The sequence below is a fragment of the Ranitomeya imitator genome, chromosome 8 (genome assembly GCF_032444005.1).
Source record: "Ranitomeya imitator isolate aRanImi1 chromosome 8, aRanImi1.pri, whole genome shotgun sequence".
Lineage (NCBI taxonomy): Eukaryota > Metazoa > Chordata > Amphibia > Anura > Dendrobatidae > Ranitomeya > Ranitomeya imitator.
Genome location: NC_091289.1, coordinates 3,341,363 through 3,367,471, shown reverse-complemented (window position 1 = coordinate 3,367,471; position 26,109 = coordinate 3,341,363). Strand labels below are relative to the sequence as shown.

General features: G+C 57.3%; 1 protein-coding gene across 3 annotated transcripts in view; it reads right to left on the bottom strand.

Moving 5' to 3' along the window:
• GNAI2 (G protein subunit alpha i2) overlaps nt 1–26,109 on the bottom strand; it is an 89,618-nt gene that overhangs the window by 3,983 nt on the left and 59,526 nt on the right. For all 3 annotated transcript variants that reach the window (XM_069736029.1, XM_069736030.1, XM_069736028.1), the window contains 6 exons: nt 20,299–20,341; nt 18,906–19,047; nt 17,662–17,822; nt 8,889–9,017; nt 6,435–6,564; nt 5,272–5,425 (listed from right to left, as the gene is read on the bottom strand). In XM_069736029.1, the coding sequence (XP_069592130.1) occupies nt 5,272–5,425; nt 6,435–6,564; nt 8,889–9,017; nt 17,662–17,822; nt 18,906–19,047; nt 20,299–20,303 (721 nt within the window). In that variant the 5' untranslated portion in view covers nt 20,304–20,341. The remainder of the gene's footprint in view (nt 1–5,271; nt 5,426–6,434; nt 6,565–8,888; nt 9,018–17,661; nt 17,823–18,905; nt 19,048–20,298; nt 20,342–26,109) is intronic.

Here is a 26,109-nt window from a genome sequence, read left to right as displayed (position 1 = left end):
TATGGAGAGCTTTTTCTACACGGTGCGTAGGTGCCGGACAAAAAGAGGGCAGAACAATATCTTCATTAATGTGAAATGATGAAACAACCTTCGGCAAAAAGGACGGTGCTGGTCTGAGCACCACCTTGTCCTGATGAAATCGCAAAAAAGGAGGACGACAAGAAAGAGCTGCCAGCTCCGATACCCGTCTTATGGACGTTATGGCCACTAAAAATACAACTTTCCAAGAGAAAAACATCAAAAAAACCTCTTGAAGAGGCTCAAAAGGAGCGTCCTGTAAAGCCCTTAAGACCAGATTAAGGTCCCAAGCTTCCAAAGGAGTCTTATAAGGAGGAACCTTATGAGCGACTCCCTGGAAAAAAGTCCTGACTTGACGATTAGGAGCAATCCTGCGTTGAAAAAGTACTGATAAAGCCGAAACCTGCCTTTTAAGGGTACTCGGAGCAAGCCCAGAAACCAGGCCTGCTTGAAGGAAGGCTAGAATGTTTGGAACGGAGAAACGCAGAGGGGGCAGCCCGCGTTCTCTACACCAGGAAAGAAACACCTTCCAAGTGTGATAATAAATCCTGGCCGAAACGGACTTACGTGCACTGATCATGGTATCAGCCACTTCTTGAGAAAAGCCAGCCTGAGTTAAAACCCAAGATTCAACGGCCAGGCCGTCAAATGTAGGACCTCTGAGTTCTGGTGGTAGATCGGCCCTTGAGATAGAAGATCTGGCCGATCGGGGAGCCGCCAAGGAACCCCGGCTAGAAGTTGTACCAGGTCTGCATACCAGGTCCGACGTGGCCAATCCGGAGCGATCAGGATGGCCGGCACTCTCTCTGATTTGATCTTCTTGATTATTCTCGGGAGCAGTGCCAGAGGAGGGAACAGATAGGAGAGATGAAATTGGTTCCAAGACAGTACCAGCGCATCCACGGCGATCGCCCGGGGGTCTCGGTACCGAGAGACAAAACTGGGCACCTTGGCATTCACCTTGGACGCCATTAGATCCACGTCTGGAGTTCCCCAAAGATGGCAAATCTGCAAAAATACCTCGGGGTGGAGAGACCATTCCCCGGAGGCTAGACCCTGACGGCTTAGGAAATCTGCCGCCCAGTTTTCTTCGCCCGGAATGTGGACCGCTGAGATCACAGAGTGATTTCTCTCCGCCCAGAGTAGGATCTGTTTTACCTCCTGCATGGCTGCCTTGCTGCGGGTGCCCCCCTGGTGATTTATATAAGCTACCGCTGTGGCGTTGTCCGACTGAATCCGGACAGGGCGACCCGCCAGAAGATGGTGAAAACGTAACAAGGCTAGCCGGACCGCCCGAATCTCTAAGATATTGATGGGGAGTTCTGATTCCCGAGGAGACCAGCGTCCCTGAGCTGTGTGATGGAAGAAAACTGCTCCCCAACCCAGGAGACTGGCATCTGTTGTGACCACTAGCCAATTGGTTGGGGGAAAGGGCTTCCCCCTGAGTAGAGATGAGCTGTTTAGCCACCAAGCGAGAGCCTGTTTGGTCTGGAAAGACAACCGAAATTTGCGGTTGAGAGAGAGAGGATTTTTGTTCCATGCTGATAGGATTGCACGTTGGAGGGGTCGAAGATGAAACTGTGCAAACGGAACCGCCTCTATGGTAGCAACCATCTTTCCTAACACCCTCATCCCGGACCGAATCGTATGAGGGTATGGTTGTAGAAGGTTCCTCACTTCCCGCCGAAGGGCTAGGACCTTGTCCTGGGGAAGGATAGTTAAGGCTTGAGAGGTGTTGAAAATCATGCCTAAAAAAGAGATTTTTCGAGACGGCCGTAGAGATGACTTCCTTAAATTTACCAACCAACCTAGACGGGAAAGAGTGTCCAGAGTGATGTCGACATTTTCCCTGCAAGACTGAAATGTTGGTCCCTTGATCAGCAGATCGTCTAGGTATGGCAAGACGACAATACCTCGGGAGTGCAGAACGGACACCACAGTCGACATGACTTTTGTGAACACCCTCGGAGCGGAAGCTAGACCGAAAGGTAATGCCGTGAACTGGAAGTGTAGATTGTTTACGGCAAACCGGAGAAATCTTTGATGGAGCGGAAAGATGGGAATATGAAGATAAGCATCCTGAATGTCTACTGAGGCCAAAAATTCTCCCTTTTCCAGAGAGGCGATGACCGACCGCAGAGACTCCATCCGAAAGTGTCGAACGCGGACAAACTTGTTTAAGAGTTTGAGATCTAGGATAGGCCTCACTCCATCCTTTTTGGGCACTACAAAAAGATTGGAATAAAAGCCCTGGAATCTTTCTTCCTTTGGAACAGGAGAAATGACACCGCTGATACGGAGAGACTCTATGGAATTGAACAAGCTTTGACGAAGAGATTTGCACTTGGGAAGACGGGATGGGAAGAACCGGGAATGAGGAAGACCGACCAGCTCTATTTTGTAACCTGAAGATATGAGCTCTGCCACCCACTGGTCGTGGATTACCTGAAGCCAGACCTGGCGAAATAAAAGTAGACGTCCGCCTACCCTTTTGGAGATGCCCGGAAGAGGCCTCCAGTCACTTGGCCGAAAATCTTTGCGTCCTAGATCCTCTAGATCTAGAAGACTGGGGACGCATTCTTCCCCCCTGGCTGGCCGTATAAGGGGTCCGACCGTCTCGGTCCTGATTGGGCCGACCCTGCGCAGGAGAACTTGATGCTGGGGCCCATCTGACATAGCGAAAGGTTCTAAAGCGAGCCTGAAAATGGCGCCGAAAAGGCTGTCTGGCCCTCTGCTGAGGAAGGAACTTACTTTTCCCTCCTGTGGAGTCAGAAATGAGCTGATCCAGCTTTTCTCCGAACAAACGACCACTCTGATACGGCAGGGATGTAAGGGATTTCTTAGAGGTAGAATCAGCCCGCCAGGACCTTAACCAAAGGGCCCTTCTGATGGCAATAGCATTACATGCAGCCGAGGAAGCACAATCTGCCGCATCCAGAGATGCGTTAATCAGATAGCTACCGGCCATAGCTACCTGAGAAGACATTTCAGCCAATCATTACCTTCCTGGAGAGCCTTAGCTAACGAGTCAGACCAAGATATCATAGCCCTGGCAACCCAGGTTGCCGCAAAAGAAGGAAAAAGTGCTGAGCTTGAGGCCTCAAAGACGGAACGAGCCAAGCTCTCTATAAGACGATCCGTAGGATCCTTAATCGATGAGCCATTAGGGAGAGATAGTAACGTGTTAGAGGCTAAACGGGACACTGGAGGATCTACAGAAGGATTTTCTGCCCAATCACTACAAAGTTTCGAAGCAAAGGGATACCTAGCCTTCAGAGCTCTTTGCCCTGAAAAGCGTTTGTCCGGGTGCTCCCTATTGCGTCGAATCAGGTCCTCGAACTCAGGATGAGAGGAAAAAACCCTATGGGCCCGTTTAGACCGCTTAAATGAGACCTTATGATCAGAAGAAGAGACGAGCTCGTCTTCTATCCCCAAAGACTGATTGACAGCTTCAATTAGGCTGTCTACTGACTCCTGAAACCCAGGTTTATCAAAATTAAGAGACCCTTCTGACTCGTAGTCAGTCTCAACTTCACCGCTTTCTGCAGGGGAAGGAGTGCGAGATATGGAACTCCAGGATGCGGAAGCACCTGAGTGCCTGGGAGACGCTTTGCGAATCTGCTTTCCATGCGTCTGTCGAGTGAGAGCGCGCCCCCTGCAGGCCGCAGATTCCTGAGACCCCGAGGCCCTCTCTGAGACAGGCGGATTACCGGTCCCGACCGCCGGGGTCTGCAGTGATTTGATCGCTTCAGTAAGGGACGCCATGGATTGTGACAAAGACGTGACCCATTCCGGTGGAGCTACCACAGCATCTGGCTGAGGGACCGGGGCTGGAGAGACTACTGGAGGACTGGCAGGGGGGGGCTCCTGGACATGTTCAGGGTCACAGGCCTCACAGAGGCGATTACTTTGGGCGTGCGGAAAAAGGGCATTACAAGATACACAACCGGTAAAAAGAACCGTTTGAGTCTTAACCTTTCTAGACATAATGATCCGTAATGCTATACCCAGGGCCAGAGACTGGGAAAAAAAGGAATGCTTCAGTCCAGCTGGAGAGAGAAGCACTTACCCCAGTCCTGTGTCCCCACAGCACTATCTCCAAACGTGCTGCCTTATATGTCCAGCAGGCTATAGTGGGGGAGGGATCGCCAAACTAAGCCTCAGCCTAGAGCAGGCCCGAAGCCGCGGCCTAAATCTCCCCCTCAGAGGCCGGAGAAACCGGAACCGGACGTGACGCGCCGGAAGGGGCGGAGCCCCGCAGCGCGGTCTGCCGCCCGGAAGTCCCGGGCTCCAGGAACAGCCCCACGCCTGCCGTGAGCCAGGCAAAGCCGCAGCCTCCGGAGGAACAGCGGCGCCGATCTTCTCTACACCGCGGCGCCGCTCCGGAGCGCTGCGGCGCCGCCGACCGAATGCCGCGGCGCCGCTCCAGAGAGCCGCAGGCGCCTCAGCGCTGGACCACCGCCGATCCACAAAAAAAGGACGCCAGCCTCACCCGGAGCCGGACCACCGCACTACCCAGGGCCAGCGCAACAGGTACTCCCTTGCTCCTCACTGATCACAAGTTAGTTTCATCACCAACTTCTAAAGTGGCCCCATGTTGGAGGAGCCCCCCCTGACACACCACACTCAGCGAGGGGTGGAAAAAAAGACGGTGCAGGCACCCAAACTCCATTATCCCAGGATAAGGAGAGGGACCGTCCTCCACCCCAGCTAACACCCCCGGCAGGGGTGTAGAAAACAGGGGGGAACATACGGACGTCTAGGAGCACCTGTACAGCCTGGGGTCTAGATACCTCAGGGTGGTCAGGGCCAAGTCCAGAGAAAAATCCCACGTAGCGGGAAAGGAAACGTGGAGCAGTATCACACGTGCTTGCCCGTTGATGATTTGGGGAGATCGGACCCTCAAAAAGGTCCGTCGCCCCCTCAATCCAAAAGTTGAAAGTCGGGTCCAAAAAAAAAATCCCGGACCCAGAGATGTGCCTCCTTGAGACACTAAGCATAAACTGGAGTCTCTGGTAGCCAGTGTCAGGGTGTATACGATGGAGGAGGAGCTAACTTTTTTTTTTTAAGTTTACTTAGTGTCAGCCTCCTGGCGGCAGAAGCATACACCCACAGTCCTGTGTCCCCCAATGAGGCGAAGGAGAACAGCGCGACGTCCCAGCGCAAAGGTTAGCGGCGGATCAATACATCCAGGACGTGGTACCGACCCCTGAAAATGGAGGAAAGGCGGGACAGGAGCCGGCGCCATCTCACCTGTGTATTCTGGGAAGCAGATTGTGAGCGGACTGTGGATGATCTTCTCCTCAAACAGATCCTTCTTATTGAGGAAGAGGATGATGGACGTCTCCGTGAACCATTTATTGTTGCAGATGCTGTCAAAGAGCTTCATGCTCTCATGCATTCGGTTCTGTGGAGAAGAAAAAAAGAAAAAAAAAAGACATCAAGGAGGCACAGCAGAGCGCGAAGAGGCGCCACCTTACAGAGGAGGGTGGAGAGGCGCCACCTTACAGAGGAGTGTGAAGAGGCGCCACCTTAAAGAGGAGTGTGAAGAGGCGCCACCTTACAGAGGAGTGTGAAGAGGCGCCACCTTACAGAGGAGTGTGAAGAGGCGCCACCTTACAGAGGAGTGTGAAGAGGCGCCACCTTAAAGAGGAGTGTGAAGAGGCGCCACCTTACAGAGGAGCGTGAAGAGGCGCCACCTTACAGAGGAGCGTGAAGAGGCGCCACCTTACAGAGGAGTGTGAAGAGGCGCCACCTTACAGAGGAGTGTGAAGAGGCGCCACCTTACAGAGGAGTGTGAAGAGGCGCCACCTTAAAGAGGAGTGTGAAGAGGCGCCACCTTACAGAGGAGTGTGAAGAGGCGCCACCTTACAGAGGAGTGTGAAGAGGCGCCACCTTACAGAGGAGTGTGAAGAGGCGCCACCTTACAGAGGAGGGTGAAGAGGCGCCACCTTACAGAGGAGGGTGAAGAGGCGCCACCTTACAGCGGAGCGTGAAGAGGCGCCACCTTACAGAGGAGCGTGAAGAGGCGCCACCTTACAGAGGAGCGTGAAGAGGCGCCACCTTACAGAGGAGCGTGAAGAGGCGCCACCTTCCAGCGCGAAGAGGCGTACCCAGGTGACATCACAACAGACACACGAGCAGAGCGTGAAGATGTAGGACATCACGATAAACACACGTGACTTCACACCGGGACGTGATAATGTGCATCCATGTGACATCACAGATCCACAGCAGGGCGTGAAGACTTTTGCTCCAGGTGACATCACGTGACGCAGGAGATGATGGTCTCCAGCCGAGGACACAACATTAATGGCTGCGGAGACGTCGCTGTTGTCACGGTGCAGCCAGGGCTTGGATCTGGGCGTCAGACGATATGACACAGGGTCGGGACCAGTGATCACAGCGTTACTCACCATCTCCTCGTCTTCCGCCAGGACGAGGTCGTAAGCGCTGAGAGCCACACAGAAGATGATGGCGGTCACCCCCTCGAAGCAGTGAATCCACTTCTTCCTCTCAGATCTCTGTCCCCCGACATCAAACATTCTGCAATAAAAGGAAGTGAAGAAACGTCTGAGAATCGGTTTCCTGAACTCATTGACTTGTGCAACTTCCAAATCAGACTTCAGCCGGAGGAATCACCGACACACCGAACACTTTGGAGGGGGGACCACCAGCGGGCAGCGCTCCTCCGTACACTGTAGGGAGGGGACCAGCAGGGGGCAGCACTCCTCAGTACACTGTATGGAGGGGACCACCAGGGGGCAGCGCTCCTCCGTGCACTGTATGGAGGGGACCACCAGCGGGCAGCGCTCCTCCGTACACTGTAGGGAGGGGACCAGCAGGGGGCAGCGCTCCTCCGTGCACTGTATGGAGGGGACCAGCAGGGGGCAGCGCTCCTCAGTACACTGTATGGAGGGGACCACCAGGGGGCAGCGCTCCTCAGTACACTGTATGGAGGGGACCACCAGGGGGCAGCGCTCCTCCGTGCACTGTATGGAGGAGACCAGCAGGGGGCAGCGCTCCTCCGTACAGTGTATGGAGGGGACCAGCAGGGAGCAGCGCTCCTCCGTGCACTGTATGGAGGGGACCAGCAGGGGGCAGCGCTCCTCCGTGCACTGTATGGAGGGGACCAGCAGGGGGCAGCGCTCCTCCGTGCACTGTATGGAGGGGACCACCAGGGGGCAGCGCTCCTCAGTACACTGTATGGAGGGGACCACCAGGGGGCAGGGCTCCTCAGTACACTGTATGGAGGGGACCAGCAGGGGGCAGCGCTCCTCCGTACAGTGTATGGAGGGGACCAGCAGGGGGCAGCGCTCCTCCGTGCACTGTATGGAGGGGACCAGCAGGGGGCAGCGCTCCTCCGTGCACTGTATGGAGGGGACCAGCAGGGGGCAGCGCTCCTCCGTGCACTGTATGGAGGGGACCAGCAGGGGGCAGCGCTCCTCCGTACAGTGTATGGAGGGGACCAGCAGGGGGCAGCGCTCCTCCGTGCACTGTATGGAGGGGACCAGCAGGGGGCAGCGCTCCTCCGTGCACTGTATGGAGGGGACCAGCAGGGGGCAGCGCTCCTCCGTGCACTGTATGGAGGGGACCAGCAGGGGGCAGCGCTCCTCCGTGCACTGTATGGAGGGGACCAGCAGGGGGCAGCGCTCCTCCGTGCACTGTATGGAGGGGACCAGCAGGGGGCAGCGCTCCTCCGTGCACTGTATGGAGGGGACCAGCAGGGGGCAGCGCTCCTCCGTGCACTGTATGGAGGGGACCAGCAGGGGGCAGCGCTCCTCCGTGCACTGTATGGAGGGGACCAGCAGGGAGCAGCGCTCCTCCGTACAGTGTATGGAGGGGACCAGCAGGGAGCAGCGCTCCTCCGTGCACTGTATGGAGGGGACCAGCAGGGGGCAGCGCTCCTCCGTGCACTGTATGGAGGGGACCAGCAGGGGGCAGCGCTCCTCAGTACACTGTATGGAGGGGACCACCAGGGGGCAGCGCTCCTCAGTACACTGTATGGAGGGGACCACCAGGGGGCAGGGCTCCTCAGTACACTGTATGGAGGGGACCAGCAGGGGGCAGCGCTCCTCCGTACAGTGTATGGAGGGGACCAGCAGGGGGCAGCGCTCCTCCGTGCACTGTATGGAGGGGACCAGCAGGGGGCAGCGCTCCTCCGTGCACTGTATGGAGGGGACCAGCAGGGGGCAGCGCTCCTCCGTACAGTGTATGGAGGGGACCAGCAGGGGGCAGCGCTCCTCCGTGCACTGTATGGAGGGGACCAGCAGGGGGCAGCGCTCCTCCGTGCACTGTATGGAGGGGACCAGCAGGGGGCAGCGCTCCTCCGTGCACAGTATGGAGGGGACCAGCAGGGGGCAGCGCTCCTCCGTGCACTGTATGGAGGGGACCAGCAGGGGGCAGCGCTCCTCCGTGCACTGTATGGAGGGGACCAGCAGGGGGCAGCGCTCCTCCGTGCACTGTATGGAGGGGACCAGCAGGGGGCAGCGCTCCTCCGTGCACTGTATGGAGGGGACCAGCAGGGAGCAGCGCTCCTCCGTGCACTGTATGGAGGGGACCAGCAGGGGGCAGCGCTCCTCCGTGCACTGTATGGAGGGGACCAGCAGGGGGCAGCGCTCCTCCGTGCACTGTATGGAGGGGACCAGCAGGGAGCAGCGCTCCTCCGTGCACTGTATGGAGAGGACCAGCAGGGGGCAGCGCTCCTCCGTGCACTGTATGGAGGGGACCAGCAGGGGGCAGCGCTCCTCCGTGCACTGTATGGAGGGGACCAGCAGGGGGCAGCGCTCCTCCGTGCACTGTATGGAGGGGACCAGCAGGGGGCAGCGCTCCTCCGTGCACTGTCGTGGCATCACCCGTCATATACGCACTTGAAGTGGAGATCTTTGAAGGTGAAATGCGTCTCCACGATGCCGGTGGTCTTCACTCTAGTCCTCAGCACGTCCTGCTGCGTGGGCACATAGTCCGACCGGGCGATCCGCTCCAGATCATTCAGGTAACTGTGGAGAGAAGGACACGGCTCATCTCCCTGTCCGGTATCTGATAATCCAGCAGTGGTGGTCCGGCAGCGGCACAGACCGGGGGGTTCATAGCTTTGTATTTTACCTTCTCTCCTCATTATCTCCGCAGTAAACAAGCCGCTAATTAATTACAGCCTGTCGCTGACACGCTCGCGCTGCGCCAGGCCCAGACTTGTCGCTGCCCCCGGTGGGGATGACGGCACTTCCGAGCAATGACTCCCGCGGGGGCCCTCACTTACCACCCCGTTAATTAATATTGATTTGACCTCGTTAACGGCCCTAATGAGCCAGAAGTCATCATTATGGAGGAGACACTTAGTGACTTAACCCCGGAGGGGCCGAGCTGCAAACAAGACCGCAGGGAGCGCTGCAGAGCCAACATGGCGGGTGTGGCACGATGCCGCATATTGTTAGCCGCCATCTTGTCATCCTAGGACTCCACAGATCACATCCGGGATCCGGAGAACCGGCACACGAGGCCGAAGTTGGTTTCTTATTTGTCAGTTTCATATTCGGCAATTTTTTCTTTTCTGTTTTTTATAGGTTTAACAACAAAAAATAATCATCACAATAATAAAACACAATGCAGCGAGGAGCCCGATGTGAATACACTGAAAAACAATACAACTGGCACAAAAGTGGGCGCCAAAGAGCGCTGAAGAAAGGGTTAAATGACTGATCTCACACTGCAGACAGATAGGACAGGGCGCCCACATCAAAGCCAGGACCCTCCAGCCCGGCCCAAATGGCTTCTGGGCATCGGAACTGGCAACAAAGCGGGAAAATAGTCACGTTTCACAGATTTGAATAAGTAACGTGTTTGTAAGGGGTTAAAGACGTCTAGGTCATACTTCGTGTGAAGTCAGCGGCCCAAAGTCATTGGAAATCACAGACAGGTACAAGGAACACAAGACTGATTAATACATTCTCATTTTACATCACCTGAGATGACGTCACAAAGGTCCTTCATGCAAAGCATCCCTGGGAAGGGAACGTACCGGGAGCGCCGATGAGGAGATCGGGGGCGTCAGAAGAACTATTTTTTTTATTTATTTGTATTATTTTTAACATTCTATCTTTTACTATTGATGCTTCAAATTGCATGGAAAAGGCAAGCATTCTGCAAGCTAAAAACGCTTGTGTCTTGTGGGAAAATGCATGCGAATTCCGCATGCGTTTTACCTGCGGGCAGAGAGTTGCAGAAATGCTGCGGACATCTCTGCAGCATTTCTGCAACGTGGGCACATAGCCTAAGAGTCTCGAATGTTTGAATGACATCCCCGTCAAGCGACCGAGACACAAACCAAATGCCAATGCGCCTCCACTGACCGACCCCGCAATCTCCGGGGCTCTGCCAACCTGGGACCTAACCAAATCGGCGTATATCTCGTAAATTCCATTACTCCCCTCCATTGCTTAATTTTCTGCCAGACTTTCCCCATCATAGCTATTGTTGGGAATTGTTTGGGGTTCATTCTGAATCTGCCGGCTTCCAGACTGGCCAACAATGGGCCCTTCCCTCCCGCGTGTTCAATGATTATCCCGCTCTGTTCCGGTTCTCCCCAACCTTCCATGTGCCGGCATTGAGATGCTGTATAGTAAATCCATGGGTTGGGGACCGCCAGACCACCCTCATCCTTCACCCTTAGCAGATGTTCCAATTTGATGAGCGCCCGTCCACCCCTCCAGATTAAGGCCCTAAATAGAGTGTTGATCCTATAAAATGTACTCAGGCAGCCACACTGGAGCATTACGCAGAATGTAGAGGAGCGGAGACATAATATCATTGTGATCAGACCGACAAATGGCTTCTTCCAGGCCCCAATCTTCTGCTGGAACTTCCCAGGAGTCAGGCTGAGCCGCACATAGTCCTCTATTTTGCCCGAAACCATGATGCCCAGAAATTTACACTCATGTAGCACCCGTAAGGGAACCCCAGGGTCTAGTGTCAGAGGAGCCGCCGCGTCCACGGGCAACAATACAGACTTCTCCCATTTAATAGATAATCCGGAAAGAGCCCACAATTTAGAAATACTGTTCATAGCGGCCCCCAGAGACTCCTGCGCACCAAGAACAGTAACACGTCGTCCGCGTACAGGGCAATCTTTTCTTCATAGTTTCCGTATCTAAATCCCGTTATGTCCCTGTCCCTCCGTATCGCCGCCGCTAAGGGATCAACAGCAATTGCAAACAAGAGGAGACAAGGGGCACCCACCCCTGCCGCGTTCCCCTATACAAAGGGAAATCCCCCCACAAGAGACCATTTACCCGTATCCGGGCTCTTGGAGAGGCATATAACAAACGCACCCGAACTATAAACCTCTCACCAAAACCCAGAGCCTCCATAACCGCCCACAAATACCGCCACTCCACACCATCAGAGCCTCCATAACCGCCCACAAATACCGCCACTCCGCACCATCAGAGCCTCCATAACCGCCCACAAATACCGCCACTCCGCACCATCAGAGCCTCCATAACCGCCCACAAATACCGCCACTCCGCACCATCGGAGCCTCCATAACCGCCCACAAATACCGCCACTCCGCACCATCAGAGCCTCCATAACCGCCCACAAATACCGCCACTCCACACTATCGGAGCCTCCATAACCGCCCATAAATACCGCCACTCCACACCATCAGAGCCTCCATAACCGCCCACAAATACCGCCACTCCACACTATCGGAGCCTCCATAACCGCCCACAAATACCGCCACTCCGCACCATCAGAGCCTCCATAACCGCCCACAAATACCGCCACTCCGCGCTATCGGAGCCTCCATACCCGCCCACAAATACCGCCACTCCACACCATCAGAGCCTCCATAACCGCCCACAAATACCGCCACTCCGCACCATCAGAGCCTCCATAACCGCCCACAAATACCGCCACTCCGCACTATCGGAGCCTCCATACCCGCCCATAAATACCGCCACTCCGCACTATCGGAGCCTCCATAACCGCCCACAAATACCGCCACTCCACACTATCGGAACCTCCATAACCGCCCACAAATACCGCCACTCCGCACTATCAGAGCCTCCATAACCGCCCACAAATACCGCCACTCCGCACCATCAGAGCCTCCATAACCGCCCACAAATACCGCCACTCCACACTATCAGAGCCTCCATACCCGCCCATAAATACCGCCACTCCACACCATCAGAGCCTCCATAACCTCCCACAAATACCGCCACTCCGCACCATCAGAGCCTCCATAACCGCCCACAAATACCGCCACTCCGCACCATCAGAGCCTCCATAACCGCCCACAAATACCGCCACTCCACACTATCGGAGCCTCCATAACCGCCCACAAATACCGCCACTCCACACCATCAGAGCCTCCATAACCGCCCACAAATACCGCCACTCCGCACCATCAGAGCCTCCATAACCGCCCACAAATACCGCCACTCCGCACTATCGGAGCCTCCATACCCGCCCATAAATACCGCCACTCCGCACTATCGGAGCCTCCATAACCGCCCACAAATACCGCCACTCCACACCATCAGAGCCTCCATAACCGCCCACAAATACCGCCACTCCACACCATCAGAGCCTCCATAACCGCCCACAAATACCGCCACTCCGCACCATCAGAGCCTCCATAACCGCCCACAAATACCGCCACTCCGCACCATCAGAGCCTCCATAACCGCCCACAAATACCGCCACTCCACACTATCGGAACCTCCATAACCGCCCACAAATACCGCCACTCCACACCATCAGAGCCTCCATAACCGCCCACAAATACCGCCACTCCGCACTATCAGAGCCTCCATAACCGCCCACAAATACCGCCACTCCACACCATCAGAGCCTCCATAACCGCCCACAAATACCGCCACTCCGCACCATCAGAGCCTCCATAACCGCCCACAAATACCGCCACTCCGCACCATCAGAGCCTCCATAACTGCCCACAAATACCGCCACTCCACACCATCAGAGCCTCCATAACTGCCCACAAATACCGCCACTCCACACCATCAGAGCCTCCATAACTGCCCACAAATACCGCCACTCCGCACTATCAGAGCCTCCATAACTGCCCACAAATACCGCCACTCCGCACTATCAGAGCCTCCATAACCGCCCACAAATACCGCCACTCCACACCATCAGAGCCTCCATAACCGCCCACAAATACCGCCACTCCACACTATCGGAACCTCCATAACCACCCACAAATACCGCCACTCCACACCAGAGCCTCCATAACCTCCCACAAATACCGTTACTCCACACCATCAGAGCCTCCATAACCGCCCACAAATACCGCCACTCCACACCATCAGAGCCTCCATAACCGCCCACAAATACCGCCACTCCACACCATCAGAGCCTTAGCGGCGTCTGAAGACCCCACAGCCCTCTGACCCATACTGTCCGACTTTCCTGGCATATTGAGGAACATTCGCCGGAGGTTGCACGCTGTGGAGCTATTGGTCCCGGTGTATTAGTGCCGTTATCACCTTAAGACGATTAGCCGCCAACATTCTGATATCTTGTTAACAAGATAAGAAGCCGGATCCGTTTTGGCAGCACTACAATGATTGCCTCAGGCATGGACGCCGGCAGCGCCCCTCCACCACACCAGCAGCATACACCCCCAACAAAGCGGGAAATCATACCTCTTTACATTATATTTACAACCCCCCGGGACCCCGTCCACCCCTGGGGCCCCGTCCACCCCTGGGGCCCCGTCCACCCCTGGGGCCCCGTCCACCCCTGGGGCCCCGTCCACCCCTGGGGCTTTATCATTAGAGGCCAGTGCGGGGTCAAGCTCCTCCAGATTAAAGGGCTCCTCGTCCCCCGATCGGCCACTGAGAGTCTGGGGGGCCGTACTTCTGTCAAGAAACCATCCACCTCCTCCATGGATGGCTGTACCCGCGATTTATAGGCCCAAAGTGATTTAACCCCTTATACACACCAGTTACTTATTCAAATGGCCAAAATTGACAATTTGCCCACTTTGATGCCAGTTGTGTTGCCCAGAACCCATTTGGGCCGGGCTGGAGGGTCCTGGGTTTGATGTGGGCGCCCTGTCCTCTATGTCTGCAGTGAGATCAGTGGCCCAAAGTCATTTAACCCTTTCTTCAGCGCCCTTTGGTGCCACTTTTGTTGTTTTTGTAGCGGTTTTTACAGCGCCTCACTGCATTGTGTGTTATTATTGTGATGATTATTTTTTTCTTGTTAAACCTATAAAGAACAGAAAAGAAAATAATGCCGAATAAGGAGCCAAGTTCAGCCGGGTGACCAGCACAAGGCAGGTAAGTTACTGAGAACGCAGCCCCTCCCCCAACAGAACGGGGGGCACAAACTTTGCATTTCTTTTTTTCCCCACAGATTATTTTGGAGCACTCCGGCTAGAAAGCTCGTCAGGATCCCCTTACATGGGACTTCCAGGCCCGGCACCTCATGCAAATCCTGCTTTGCATTTTTGTACTTTAACCACTTATCTGCTGGAGGGAAAACCACATGACATCAGGACAGAAAGCTGGAAATGTTTAACGGAAGGAGCGAAAAAAAAAAAAAAAAAAAACAGATTTAAAGGGGCGGCGCAGCGTTCTATAAACCCAGAATTCTAGAATGGAAAGGTCTGCCGAACTTCTAATGGACGTTGTTAGTCCTGCTCACACAGCTGCTGGGCCCGGTACAATGTGTCAGCGCAGCCGCAGTGCTCAGCGGAGGAAGGCGGGCAGTGAGGACGCCATGTTCACAGCGGATCCTGAATGGCACCCAGCTTTCCTAGCTGGAGGAAGAGACCATTGTGCCTCGGTTGCTCCTGGGAGTCCGCAGAACTTCATCTCTGACCACTCATCCTCAGAGTGAAAGGGTTAATCCTGCCGGTGCTGACAGACAGAATCTTCCTGGGATGATTTGCCTCTTGGAACAAGTTACATGCAAATCAGTTTTCTGATACGTCAGACTCCGCCCCTCCCCCACAGCCCCGCCCCCATGTTCACCTACAGTCTAAATATAGCGTCCGACCGAAACCGCAAATCACGCGAAAACGGAAAATCTTCACCAAAGATCCCGACTGAACTACAACCCCCAGCATCTCAATCCACAATCACTCCCACTGGAAAATGTAAGATAATAATCGCCCCCATCTCCAGCCAGGATCACACTCCGCACAAACCCTCCACAGAAACCATCAGCATTGTCCGGAGCAACAGGAAACAATCAGCAGCCATACAACATGGAACAACTCCCTCCTGCGATCTCTCAGCCTCAATCCTCATGAGGGTAAAAGCGCCCAGGACCACCGGAGCCAGAAGCCCAGGACCACAGGCGCCAGAAGCCCAGGACCACAGGCGCCAGAGCCCAGGACCACAGGCGCCAGAAGCCCAGGACCACAGGCGCCAGAAGCCCAGGACCACAGGCGCCAGAAGCCCAGGACCACAGGCGCCAGAAGCCCAGGACCACAGGCGCCAGAAGCCCAGGACCACAGGCGCCAGAAGCCCAGGACCACAGGCGCCAGAAGCCCAGGACCACTGGCGCCAGAAGCCCAGGACCACAGGCGCCAGAAGCCCAGGACCACAAGCGCCAGAAGCCCAGGACCACAGGCGCCAGAGCCCATTACAAGAGGCGCCCAGGACAACCGGCGCCAGAGCCCAAGACCACCGGAGCCAGAGCCCAGGACCACAGGCGCCAGAAGCCCAGGACCACAGGCGCCAGAAGCCCAGGACCACAGGCGCCAGAGCCCATTACAAGAGGCGCCCAGGACAACCGGCGCCAGAGCCCAAGACCACCGGAGCCAGAAGCCCAGGACCACAGGCGCCAGAGCCCAGGACCACAGCCGCCAGAGCCCAGGACCATCGGAGCCAGAGCCCAGGACAACAGGCGCCAGAGCCCAGGACCACAGGCGCCAGAGCCCAGGACCACAGGCGCCAGAAGCCCAGGACCACAGCCGCCAGAGCCCAGGACCATCGGAGCCAGAGCCCAGGACCACAGGCGCCAGAGCCCAGGACCACAGGCGCCAGAGCCCAGGACCACAGGCGCCAGAGCCCAGGACCACAGGCGCCAGAAGCCCAGGACAACCAGAGCCAGAAGCCCAGGACAACCAGAGCCAGAAGCCCAGGACCACAGGCGCCAGAAGCCCAGGACCACAGGCGCCAGAAGCCCAGGACCACAGGCGCCAGAGCCCAGGACCACAGGCGCCAGAGCCCAGGACCACAGGCGCCAGAGCCCAGGACCACAGGCGCCAGAGCCCAGGACAATCGGCACCCAGGACCACAGGCACCAGAGCCCAGGACAACCGGAGCCAGAAGCCCAGGACCACAGGCGCCAGAGCCCAGGACCACAGGCGCCCAGGACCACAGGCGCCAGAGCCCAGGACAATCTGCACCCAGGACCACAGGCGCCAGAGCCCAGGACAACCGGAGCCAGAAGCCCAGGACCACAGGCGCCAGAGCCCAGGACCACAGGCGCCAGAGCCCAGGACAATCGGCGCCCAGGACCACAGGGGCCAGAGCCCAGGACAATCGGCACCCAGGACCACAGGCGCCAGAGCCCAGGACCACAGGCGCCAGAGCCCAGGACCACAGGCGCCAGAGCCCAGGACCACAGGCGCCAGAGCCCAGGACCACAGGCGCCAGAGCCCAGGACCACAGGCGCCAGAGCCCAGGACCACAGGCGCCAGAGCCCAGGACCACAGGCGCCAGAGCCCAGGACCACAGGCGCCAGAGCCCAGGACCACAGGCGCCAGAAGCCCAGGACCACAGGCGCCAGAAGCCCAGGACCACAGGCGCCAGAAGCCCAGGACCACTGGCGCCAGAAGCCCAGGACCATAGGCGCCAGAAGCCCAGGACCACAAGCGCCAGAAGCCCAGGACCACAGGCGCCAGAGCCCATTACAAGAGGCGCCCAGGACAACCGGCGCCAGAGCCCAAGACCACCGGAGCCAGAGCCCAGGACCACAGGCGCCAGAAGCCCAGGACCACAGGCGCCAGAAGCCCAGGACCACAGGCGCCAGAGCCCATTACGAGAGGCGCCCAGGACAACCGGCGCCAGAGCCCAAGACCACCGGAGCCAGAGCCCAGGACAACAGGACCACCGGTGCCTAGGATGACATGAGTCCAGGACCACCAGCTTAAGGAACAATGCAACACAAACTCTTAATTGTCAAGATGCAATAAATTGTCAGTGCCGTTGGCCCCACTGCGACCGCTGAGAATCTGGCAAATTTCTATCAGACTTTGCCACCAGCCTTACACCAGGATAGCGGCACAAACTGAAATGTCGCAATGTGTTTACGGATCACGTAGCTGCACGTAACATTGCGACTTCGGTGTCCTCACAGTATCTGCCGGATTTCTGAAAAACGGGTGCAGCACTGTGACGAGAGAGGACAGCTGACCAATTAATGAAAATATGTAAGCCACAAATGTAAGGCGCCAAAGCCATGAAGAGGCGCACTCGCTCCTCTGTGGGAAATTGGCGCCTCTTTCCTGAGCACACCATAATAGTCATGATGACTGGGAGCCTTGGCGTTTGTAGTCTTCGCCATTTCCAAGATCTCCGCTTGCGGTCATGATTGAGGTATGGCTGGGCAGCGCCGGTGCACCCCCCGTCCCATGCGCGCACTCTTCCTGACACTCACTAGGCAGCCGAGTCGTTGAGTTGGTATTCGCGGGAGCGGTTGAAGCAGGCCTGCACGCCCTGATCTGCCCACAGTCTGCGGATCACTCCCGCCAGGTCGTCCGGCATGATCCCCTGCTCCTCCGCTGTGCACGACAATGCAAACAGCTGCCGGGCGTCATCCTGTGAATGGAGAGGGGACAAGAGTCAACACAAGAAGGGGTGGATGCTGGAGACAGGTGGCAGGACGCCAGGAACAGGAGGGCAATCTGGGCTCGGTTTGGCCAAGTGCTCATGGGGAGGGGGAATAAATGGCTATCAGACACCAATGGTGGCTTATCTCTCAGTAGGATAAAGGGTTAGGCATGTCTGCATTCAGCATGCCCGACCCTTCTTACCCGACATCATATAAACTGTAGAAGTGGCCGACGTAAACCTAATGTGCATGGCGGCCCTATTCACACAGGAATCCCATGTAATCACCATGTCCGGGCTGCGAGACCCCAGAGGTCAGACTGAAAATGTGGTCATGTGACTAGTCAGCTCACTCGGGCCTACACTCGCTCCTCGGCCGGATATGACACAACGGGGCCGCGCTCTGGTGATTTAATATGAAGGCCTCATCCAATGGCGGAGAGGGAGGAAGATGGCGCAGCATGGGGGTGACTCTGCCCCTTTGGCTGTATGGGCCGATGACCCATCGTGCAGTTGGGGTCCCGGCAGGGTCACATCTTTCTCCTGCCTCCCCCGGCTGTGAGTGGTTTACGTATCATGGAGATAATTAGCCGGAGGAGGCGCAGTCACCGGGGACAATCTAATTAGGAGCGGGTCCTGGGAGCTGGCGCCCTGGCAGAGCCGCGTCCTCGTTATGCTCCGCACTGCGGCGCAGGGTTGTGATCTTTAACCGTTTCCTGACCGATACCTGGAGTCTCATCATTATTACACAGATGGGGACACGCACCGGGAGCTACGACGCGCACCAGAGGACACACACTGGGAGCTACGACGCGCACCGGAGGACGCACACTGGAGGACACACACCGGGAAACAAGCCGGGAGGGGGGACAACGCACACCGGGAGCTACGACGCGCACCGGAGGACACACACTGGAGGACACACACCGGGAAACAAGCCGGGAGGGGGGACAACACACACCGGGAGCTACGACGCGCACCGTAGGACACACACCGGAGGACATACACCGGGAGGGGGGCTGACGCACATCGGGAGCTACGACGAGCGCACACACGGTGGGGGGCACTCACCGCTCTGGCCGTGTCTCCGAAGTCTATCTTCAGGTTCCCCATGGCCTTTATTATGGCCATAATGGACTGGATGGTGTTACTGTAAACCACGGCTCGGTACTGCCGGCATTCCTCCTCCGAGTATCCGTCCTCATGGATAATCCTGGGAAGATAACACCATGTAAATATCCGGAACACAAGACACCCTGTGAGCCAGACGAGGGGGTCCGAAACCGGGAACTTCACACCCAACCCCCTAATATAGGGCACCTAGTCCTCGGCACATATTATCTGGTACTATAGATGCCCAGCACAGATTATGTGGTACTATAGATGCCCGGCACAGATTATGTGGTACTATAGATGCCCGGCACAGATTATGTGGTACTATAGATGCCCGGCACAGATTGTGTGGTACTATAGATGCCCGGCACAGATTGTGTGGTACTATAGATGCCCGGCACAGATTGTGTGGTACTATAGATGCCCGGCACAGATTATGTGGTACTATAGATGCCCGGCACAGATTATGTGGTACTATAGATGCCCGGCACAGATTATGTGGTACTATAGATGCCCGGCACAGATTGTGTGGTACTATAGATGCCCGGCACAGATTGTGTGGTACTGTAGGCGTCCAGCACAGATTGTGTGGTACTATAGATGCCCGGCACAGATTGTGTGGTACTATAGATGCCCGGCACAGATTATGTGGTACTATAGATGCCCGGCACAGATTATGTGGTACTATAGATGCCCGGCACAGATTATGTGGTACTATAGATGCCCGGCACAGATTATGTGGTACTATAGATGCCCGGCACAGATTGTGTGGTACTATAGATGCCCGGCACAGATTGTGTGGTACTGTAGGCGTCCGGCACAGATTGTGTGGTACTATAGATGCCCGGCACAGATTGTGTGGTACTATAGATGCCCGGCACAGATTGTGTGGTACTGTCGGCGCCTGGCACAGATTATGTGGTACTATAGGTGCCCGGCACAGATTATGTGGTACTATAGATGCCCAGCACAGATTATGTGGTACTATAGATGCCCGGCACAGATTATGTGGTACTATAGATGCCCGGCACAGATTATGTGGTACTATAGATGCCCGGCACAGATTATGTGGTACTATAGGGGCCCGGCACAGATTATGTGGTACTATAGGCGCCCGGCACAGATTATGTGGTACTATAGGTGCCCGGCACAGATTGTGTGGTATTATAGACGCCCCACATAGATTATCTGGAAAGTGGCAGATGAGGACGGTCCATGCGGCCATCGTGGCAGCGGACATCCTGACTTTCGGCTCAGACATTAGACCGTCGTCCGATAAACCCTACAAAATCATCAGGAACCAAAGAGCCAGGTCAGACATATGGAGTCGCGCGGCGCACTGGACTCTTACTTCATCTGTTTGACGATTGTGCTTTTCCCAGATTCTCCCGCACCTAAAGAAACAAGAAAACGAGACGCGGTTACGAGGGTCTTCACGTGAAGGCTACAACGCATGCTGCTCCACCTGCAACTGACCGAACACCGTACAGACATGTGGCCACGAGGTGCGGGGCGGCCATGTTCACACTCGTGGTGTCGCCTCCTTAGTACAGGGACACTGCGGACTATCCTTACACATGACGCTGCGCAGCTTTTTTGGTATCGCGCCGTCCGCCATATTGTACTTTCCTTTACGGAAGCTTTAATCGTCCCCCAGCCACTGCCAGCTCCAGGGGCCACACCCAGAGCCAGCTCCAGGGGCCCGCAGCCAGAGCCAGGGGCCCGCAGCCAGAGCCAGCTCCAGGGGCCCGCAGCCAGAGCCAGCTCCAGGGGCCCGCAGCCAGAGCCAGCTCCAGGGGCCCGCAGCCAGAGCCAGCTCCAGGGGCCCGCAGCCAGAGCCAGCTCCAGGGGCCCGCAGCCACAGCAAGCTCCAGGGGCCCGCAGCCAGAACCAGCTCCAGGGGCCCGCAGCCACAGCCAGCTCCAGGGGCCCGCAGCCAGAGCCAGGGGCCCGCAGCCACAGCCAGCTCCAGGGGCCCGCAGCAAAGCCAGCTCCAGGGGCCCACAGCTAGAGCCAGCTCCAGGGGCCCGCAGCCAGAGCCAGGGGCTCGCAGCCACAGACAGCTCCAAGGGCCCGCAGCCTGAGCCAGCTCCAGGGGCCCGCAGCCAGAACAAGCTCCAGGGGCCCGCAGCCAGAACAAGCTCCAGGGGCCCGCAGCCAGAACAAGCTCCAGGGGCCCGCAGCCAGAGCCAGCTCCAGGGGCCCGCAGCCAGAGCCAGCTCCAGGGGCCCGCAGCCAGAGCCAGCTCCAGGGGCCCGCAGCCAGAGCCAGCTCCAGGGGCCCGCAGCCAGAGCCAGCTCCAGGGGCCGCAGCCAGAGCCAGCTCCAGGGGCCCGCAGCCAGAGCCAGCTCCAGGGGCCCGCAGCCAGAACAAGCTCCAGGGGCCCACAGCCAGAACAAGCTCCAGGGGCCGCAGCCAGAGCCAGCTCCAGGGGCCCGCAGCCACAGCCAGCTCCAGGGGCCCGCAGCCACAGCCAGCTCCAGGGGCCCGCAGCCACAGCCAGCTCCAGGGGCCCGCAGCCACAGCCAGCTCCAGGGGCCCGCAGCCACAGCCAGCTCCAGGGGCCCGCAGCCACAGCCAGCTCCAGGGGCCCGCAGCCAGAGCCAGCTCCAGGGGCCACAGCCAGCTCCAGGGGCCCGCAGCCACAGCCAGCTCCAGGGGCCCGCAGCCACAGCCAGCTCCAGGGGCCACAGCCAGCTCCAGGGGCCCGCAGCCACAGCCAGCTCCAGGGGCCCGCAGCCACAGCCAGCTCCAGGGGCCCGCAGCCACAGCCAGCTCCAGGGGCCCGCAGCCACAGCCAGCTCCAGGGGCCCGCAGCCACAGCCAGCTCCAGGGGCCCGCAGCCACAGCCAGCTCCAGGGGCCCGCAGCCACAGCCAGCTCCAGGGGCCCGCAGCCACAGCCAGCTCCAGGGGCCACAGCCAGCTCCAGGGGCCCGCAGCCACAGCCAGCTCCAGGGGCCCGCAGCCACAGCCAGCTCCAGGGGCCCGCAGCCACAGCCAGCTCCAGGGGCCCGCAGCCACAGCCAGCTCCAGGGGCCCGCAGCCACAGCCAGCTCCAGGGGCCCGCAGCCACAGCCAGCTCCAGGGGCCCGCAGCCACAGCCAGCTCCAGGGGCCCGCAGCCACAGCCAGCTCCAGGGGCCCGCAGCCACAGCCAGCTCCAGGGGCCAGCCATGTGTGAAAATATCAAAGCAGCGGAGATGGAGAGGAGACGAGACGCAGAGTGAAGGTCTCCTCGTTATCACAGGATTAATCACTCAGCTGACCGTCCAGAGGAATGTGAGTGCAGCCCAACACCGGGTACAAGAAGGGGCGACTGACGGGGGTCTGCCGGCAGCTGAGGAGTTAAGCCCACGTGGTGTTACAGATGGAAAACTTCAGCGATCAATGAAGGATCGGTACAGATAATGGGGGACACCGCCAGGGGCTTCATCTCCATCTCTCGTCCCACGCGCTCAGTGACAGCTGGCCCAGCCTGATACCAACATGTGTCCCAGCAGCCGACAAGGAAAGCTTTGTCTCTGCTGCAGCCCCGGCGGTGGTGCCAACTGTCCCCATCTCAGCACCATGTCACCCAACAGGACACACCTGGTCATGTCACCCCCCCATGACACACCTGGCCATGTCACCCAACAGGACACCCCCCCTCAGGACGCACCTGGCCATGTCACCACCCCTTAGGATGCACCTAGCCATGTCACCACCCCCAGGACGCACCTGGCCACGTCACCCCCCCTCAGGACGCACCTGGCCACGTCACCCCCCCCTCAGGACGCACCTGGCCACGTCACCCCCCCTCAGGACGCACCTGGCCACGTCACCCCCCCCTCAGGACGCACCTGGCCACGTCACCCCCCCTCAGGACGCACCTGGCCACGTCACACCCCCCCTCAAGACGCACCTGGCCATGTCACTTCCCCCCAGGATGCACCTGGCCATGTCACCCCTCCTCAGGACGCACCTGGCCATGTCACCCCTCCTCAGGACGCACCTGGCCATGGCACCCCCCCTCAGGACGCACCTGGCCATGGCACCCCCCCCCTCAGGACGCACCTGGCCATGTCACTCCTCCTCAGGACGCACCTGGCCATGTCACCCCCCCTCAGGACGCACCTGGCCATGTCACCCCCCCTCAGGACGCACCTGGCCATGTCACCCCCCCTCAGGACGCACCTGGCCATGTCACCCCCCCACCTTCCCCTGCAGCACGCATCACGGGCGCATTAACCCTGTCAGCGAAACGATTATCAGATTAGAGGTGATAATCTGATGGTCTGAGCGCCTAATCCCCTGGATATTATCTCACCCGACACCCAACAAGTGGATCCCGTCTGCCAGTCACTTATTCTCGGCTTCAGGGCAGTGATCCACGTTGTCTACTCTTCTGGCTTTTCATTGAGCACAACTGCTGTGGGCGATGCCACGTCTATGTCATGAAGGTTAAACCATTTCTCTGAGCGACAGTCTCACTTCTGCGCCACATTGTGACACGAGAGCCTTGTACATGTGACACTGATCTGATAGAATACTGCCCAGTGTGGCCGTAACTATCGGATTTGCCTACAATACACAAAACAGCACAGAGACAAGCCTCAAAACTTCTGGAACAAGGTAATTTGGAGTGATGAGACCAAAACTGAACTTTTTGGCCACAGCCATAAACGTTACATTTGGGGAGAGGTCAACAAGGCCTATGATGAAAGAACACCATTCCTACTGTAAAGCATGGAGGTGAATCGCTGATGTTTTGTGGATGTGTGAGCTACAAAGGCACTGGAAACTTGGTCAAGCTGTCATTGATGTTAGAGGTGGAAATACACGGTATTAAGAAATGGGGTGTGTAAACTTTTGAACACAACTGTATATACACACACAGCTCTGCGCACAGGTACATGCATACACAATATATATGTATATATAGCTCTGCGCTCAGTACTAAGAGGTGATGCGATACTCGGCCGCTCAGCGCCATTCCATGGAGCCGCCATTTCTTCTTGTACAATTTGCATACATCTTTTGCTTGTGGGTTAGACACGGGGCACCGGCGCAGACAATGGACGCCCTAATATACAGGTAGACACCTGCTGTAGGTCGCCCACCATTGCCCCGGTATCACACTCTGTCCACTTATGATACGGGGAGGCTTTTGGGTCCGTGCCACAGATGCGCACAGGACTGTCCTGATAATGTGGAGGCCAAGACCAGCAAACTACGAGAAACAGAAAAGGACGGGTACCTGGATGTGTGCGAACGGCCACCAAGACCAATCAGGACAGGCTCACCAAGGATTCCATTTAATGACAGTGTATTAACATCAAATACTGACAGAAGCCTCTTCGAGCAAAACAAGGCAAGTGCAGGGGAAAAAAAAAAAAAGTTTGTGCACCCGTCTAGAACAGACGCGGGATGGATGTTGGTCATATAAATCATCCAAGAGGAGCAATGTCAGCTGCCCCTCAATCCCCGATGGGAGCGCATCCGGCAGATCTGTGCAGTCAGACAACGCCTCCGCCGCACTCCCAATTGTCACCATTTACTGCTGTCCACAGAAACGCGAGCCAGGACTATCCCAGCCGCTGTGTAGGACGAGGCCAAGACACGGGCACGATGAGAGTATTCCCCCATTATACACCTGTACGCAAGATGCAGGGATGAGCAGACGACCAGCCGGACTGAGCATGGAAACCAAGGAGGGCAGCCGCCACCATGTGCAATATAGGCTGCACGTGCGTGAGCCCACCAGCCCCAACCAGGCGATCCTTCTCCGACAGGGACCCAGACCGTTTGGCTTGGGAGAGGCATTTGATAGAAATGGCCAGGGTCCTGTCGGAGAAGGGTCGCCTGGTTGGGCCTGGTGGGCGCATGCACGTGCAGTCTGGATGGCAGTAATGCGGCTTTTACATGTCCAGTGGTTGCACATCTTACTGCACGGCTGCTCTCTAGTTATAGTATACCGCAGCGGCTCCTGTTCACACTGGCAGCATTCTTTTAGGTGAAAGGAACAAGAATCTGAGCACCTCCTAACATGGAGGTCGACCACTAGTGCCCATGTACGCTGCCACCATGTATGAGGACTGACCACCATGACTAAAACACGGCCGGCACGTAGAGAACCCTGGCCGGCACGTAGAGAACCCTGGCCGGCACGTAGAGAACCCTGGCCGGAACGTAGAGAACCCTGGCCGGAACGTAGAGAACCCTGGCCGGAACGTAGAGAACCCTGGCCGGAACGTAGAGAACCCTGGCCGGCACGTAGAGAACCCTGGCCGGCACGTAGAGAACCCTGGCCGGCACGTAGAGAACCCTGGCCAGCATGAAGAACCCTGCTCCTTACACCACCGCCCCATGTTCGTCTGATCCCCCGCCCCATATCCGCACTGCAGAGCTGGCAGCTGATAACGCTTCGTTCTATTTGGAGACTTGTGATTGGTCCATTTTCAGATTGTGTCCATTTAAAACAAGAGATTTGTTCATCAGCTGAACTTCCTGCGCCCGTCCATCCCTTCCTGTCCCTGCAGTGGGGGCTTATTACTCAGTGTATGGGGAGGGGGGATGTGGAGGCAGCCGGCTGCAATGAAGCCACACCTGCCCCGGACCCCCAGCTTTCTGCCGGGGCGCAGGACGCGCGCAGCATCTCAGGGACCCTGCAGATGCTCAGTTCCTCTTGCAGCTGACAAGACCAGGGCAGGAAGTGGAGGTCCTTCCTGAGCTGCACCCAGCGCAGAGCGTCAGCCACCGCAAGCTCGTATCATGGAGGCCGAGTGTCACCGAGGATCCCAACATATTACACGACTGATCATGTGCGAGGAGACCTCAAACCTAAAGTAACAGTCAGCGGCAAGGTCGGCCTATGAGAAAAAACAGTCTGTCGGGGGCTCGAGGGACATAGTGTGGTCCAGACTGGAAGATCAGTCATAAGGAATGGTTCTGCAAGGTTCTAACAGCTTTGTGGGTCGGATCTTCACGGTCACCGGCAGAGCGGCACAAGCCAGAAGATAGGACGGGATAATGAGGGGTGCTGGGACCCTCCATCCAGCACTGCTGCCGCACCTATGAGGGGGACATCACAGCAGCAATGTGGTGGCATCTCCACCTAAGGCTTCGGTGAATGCAGAGTGCGCCCCGTGCCCCCCAATCCCTGGAACAGTACAGACAGTGTGGA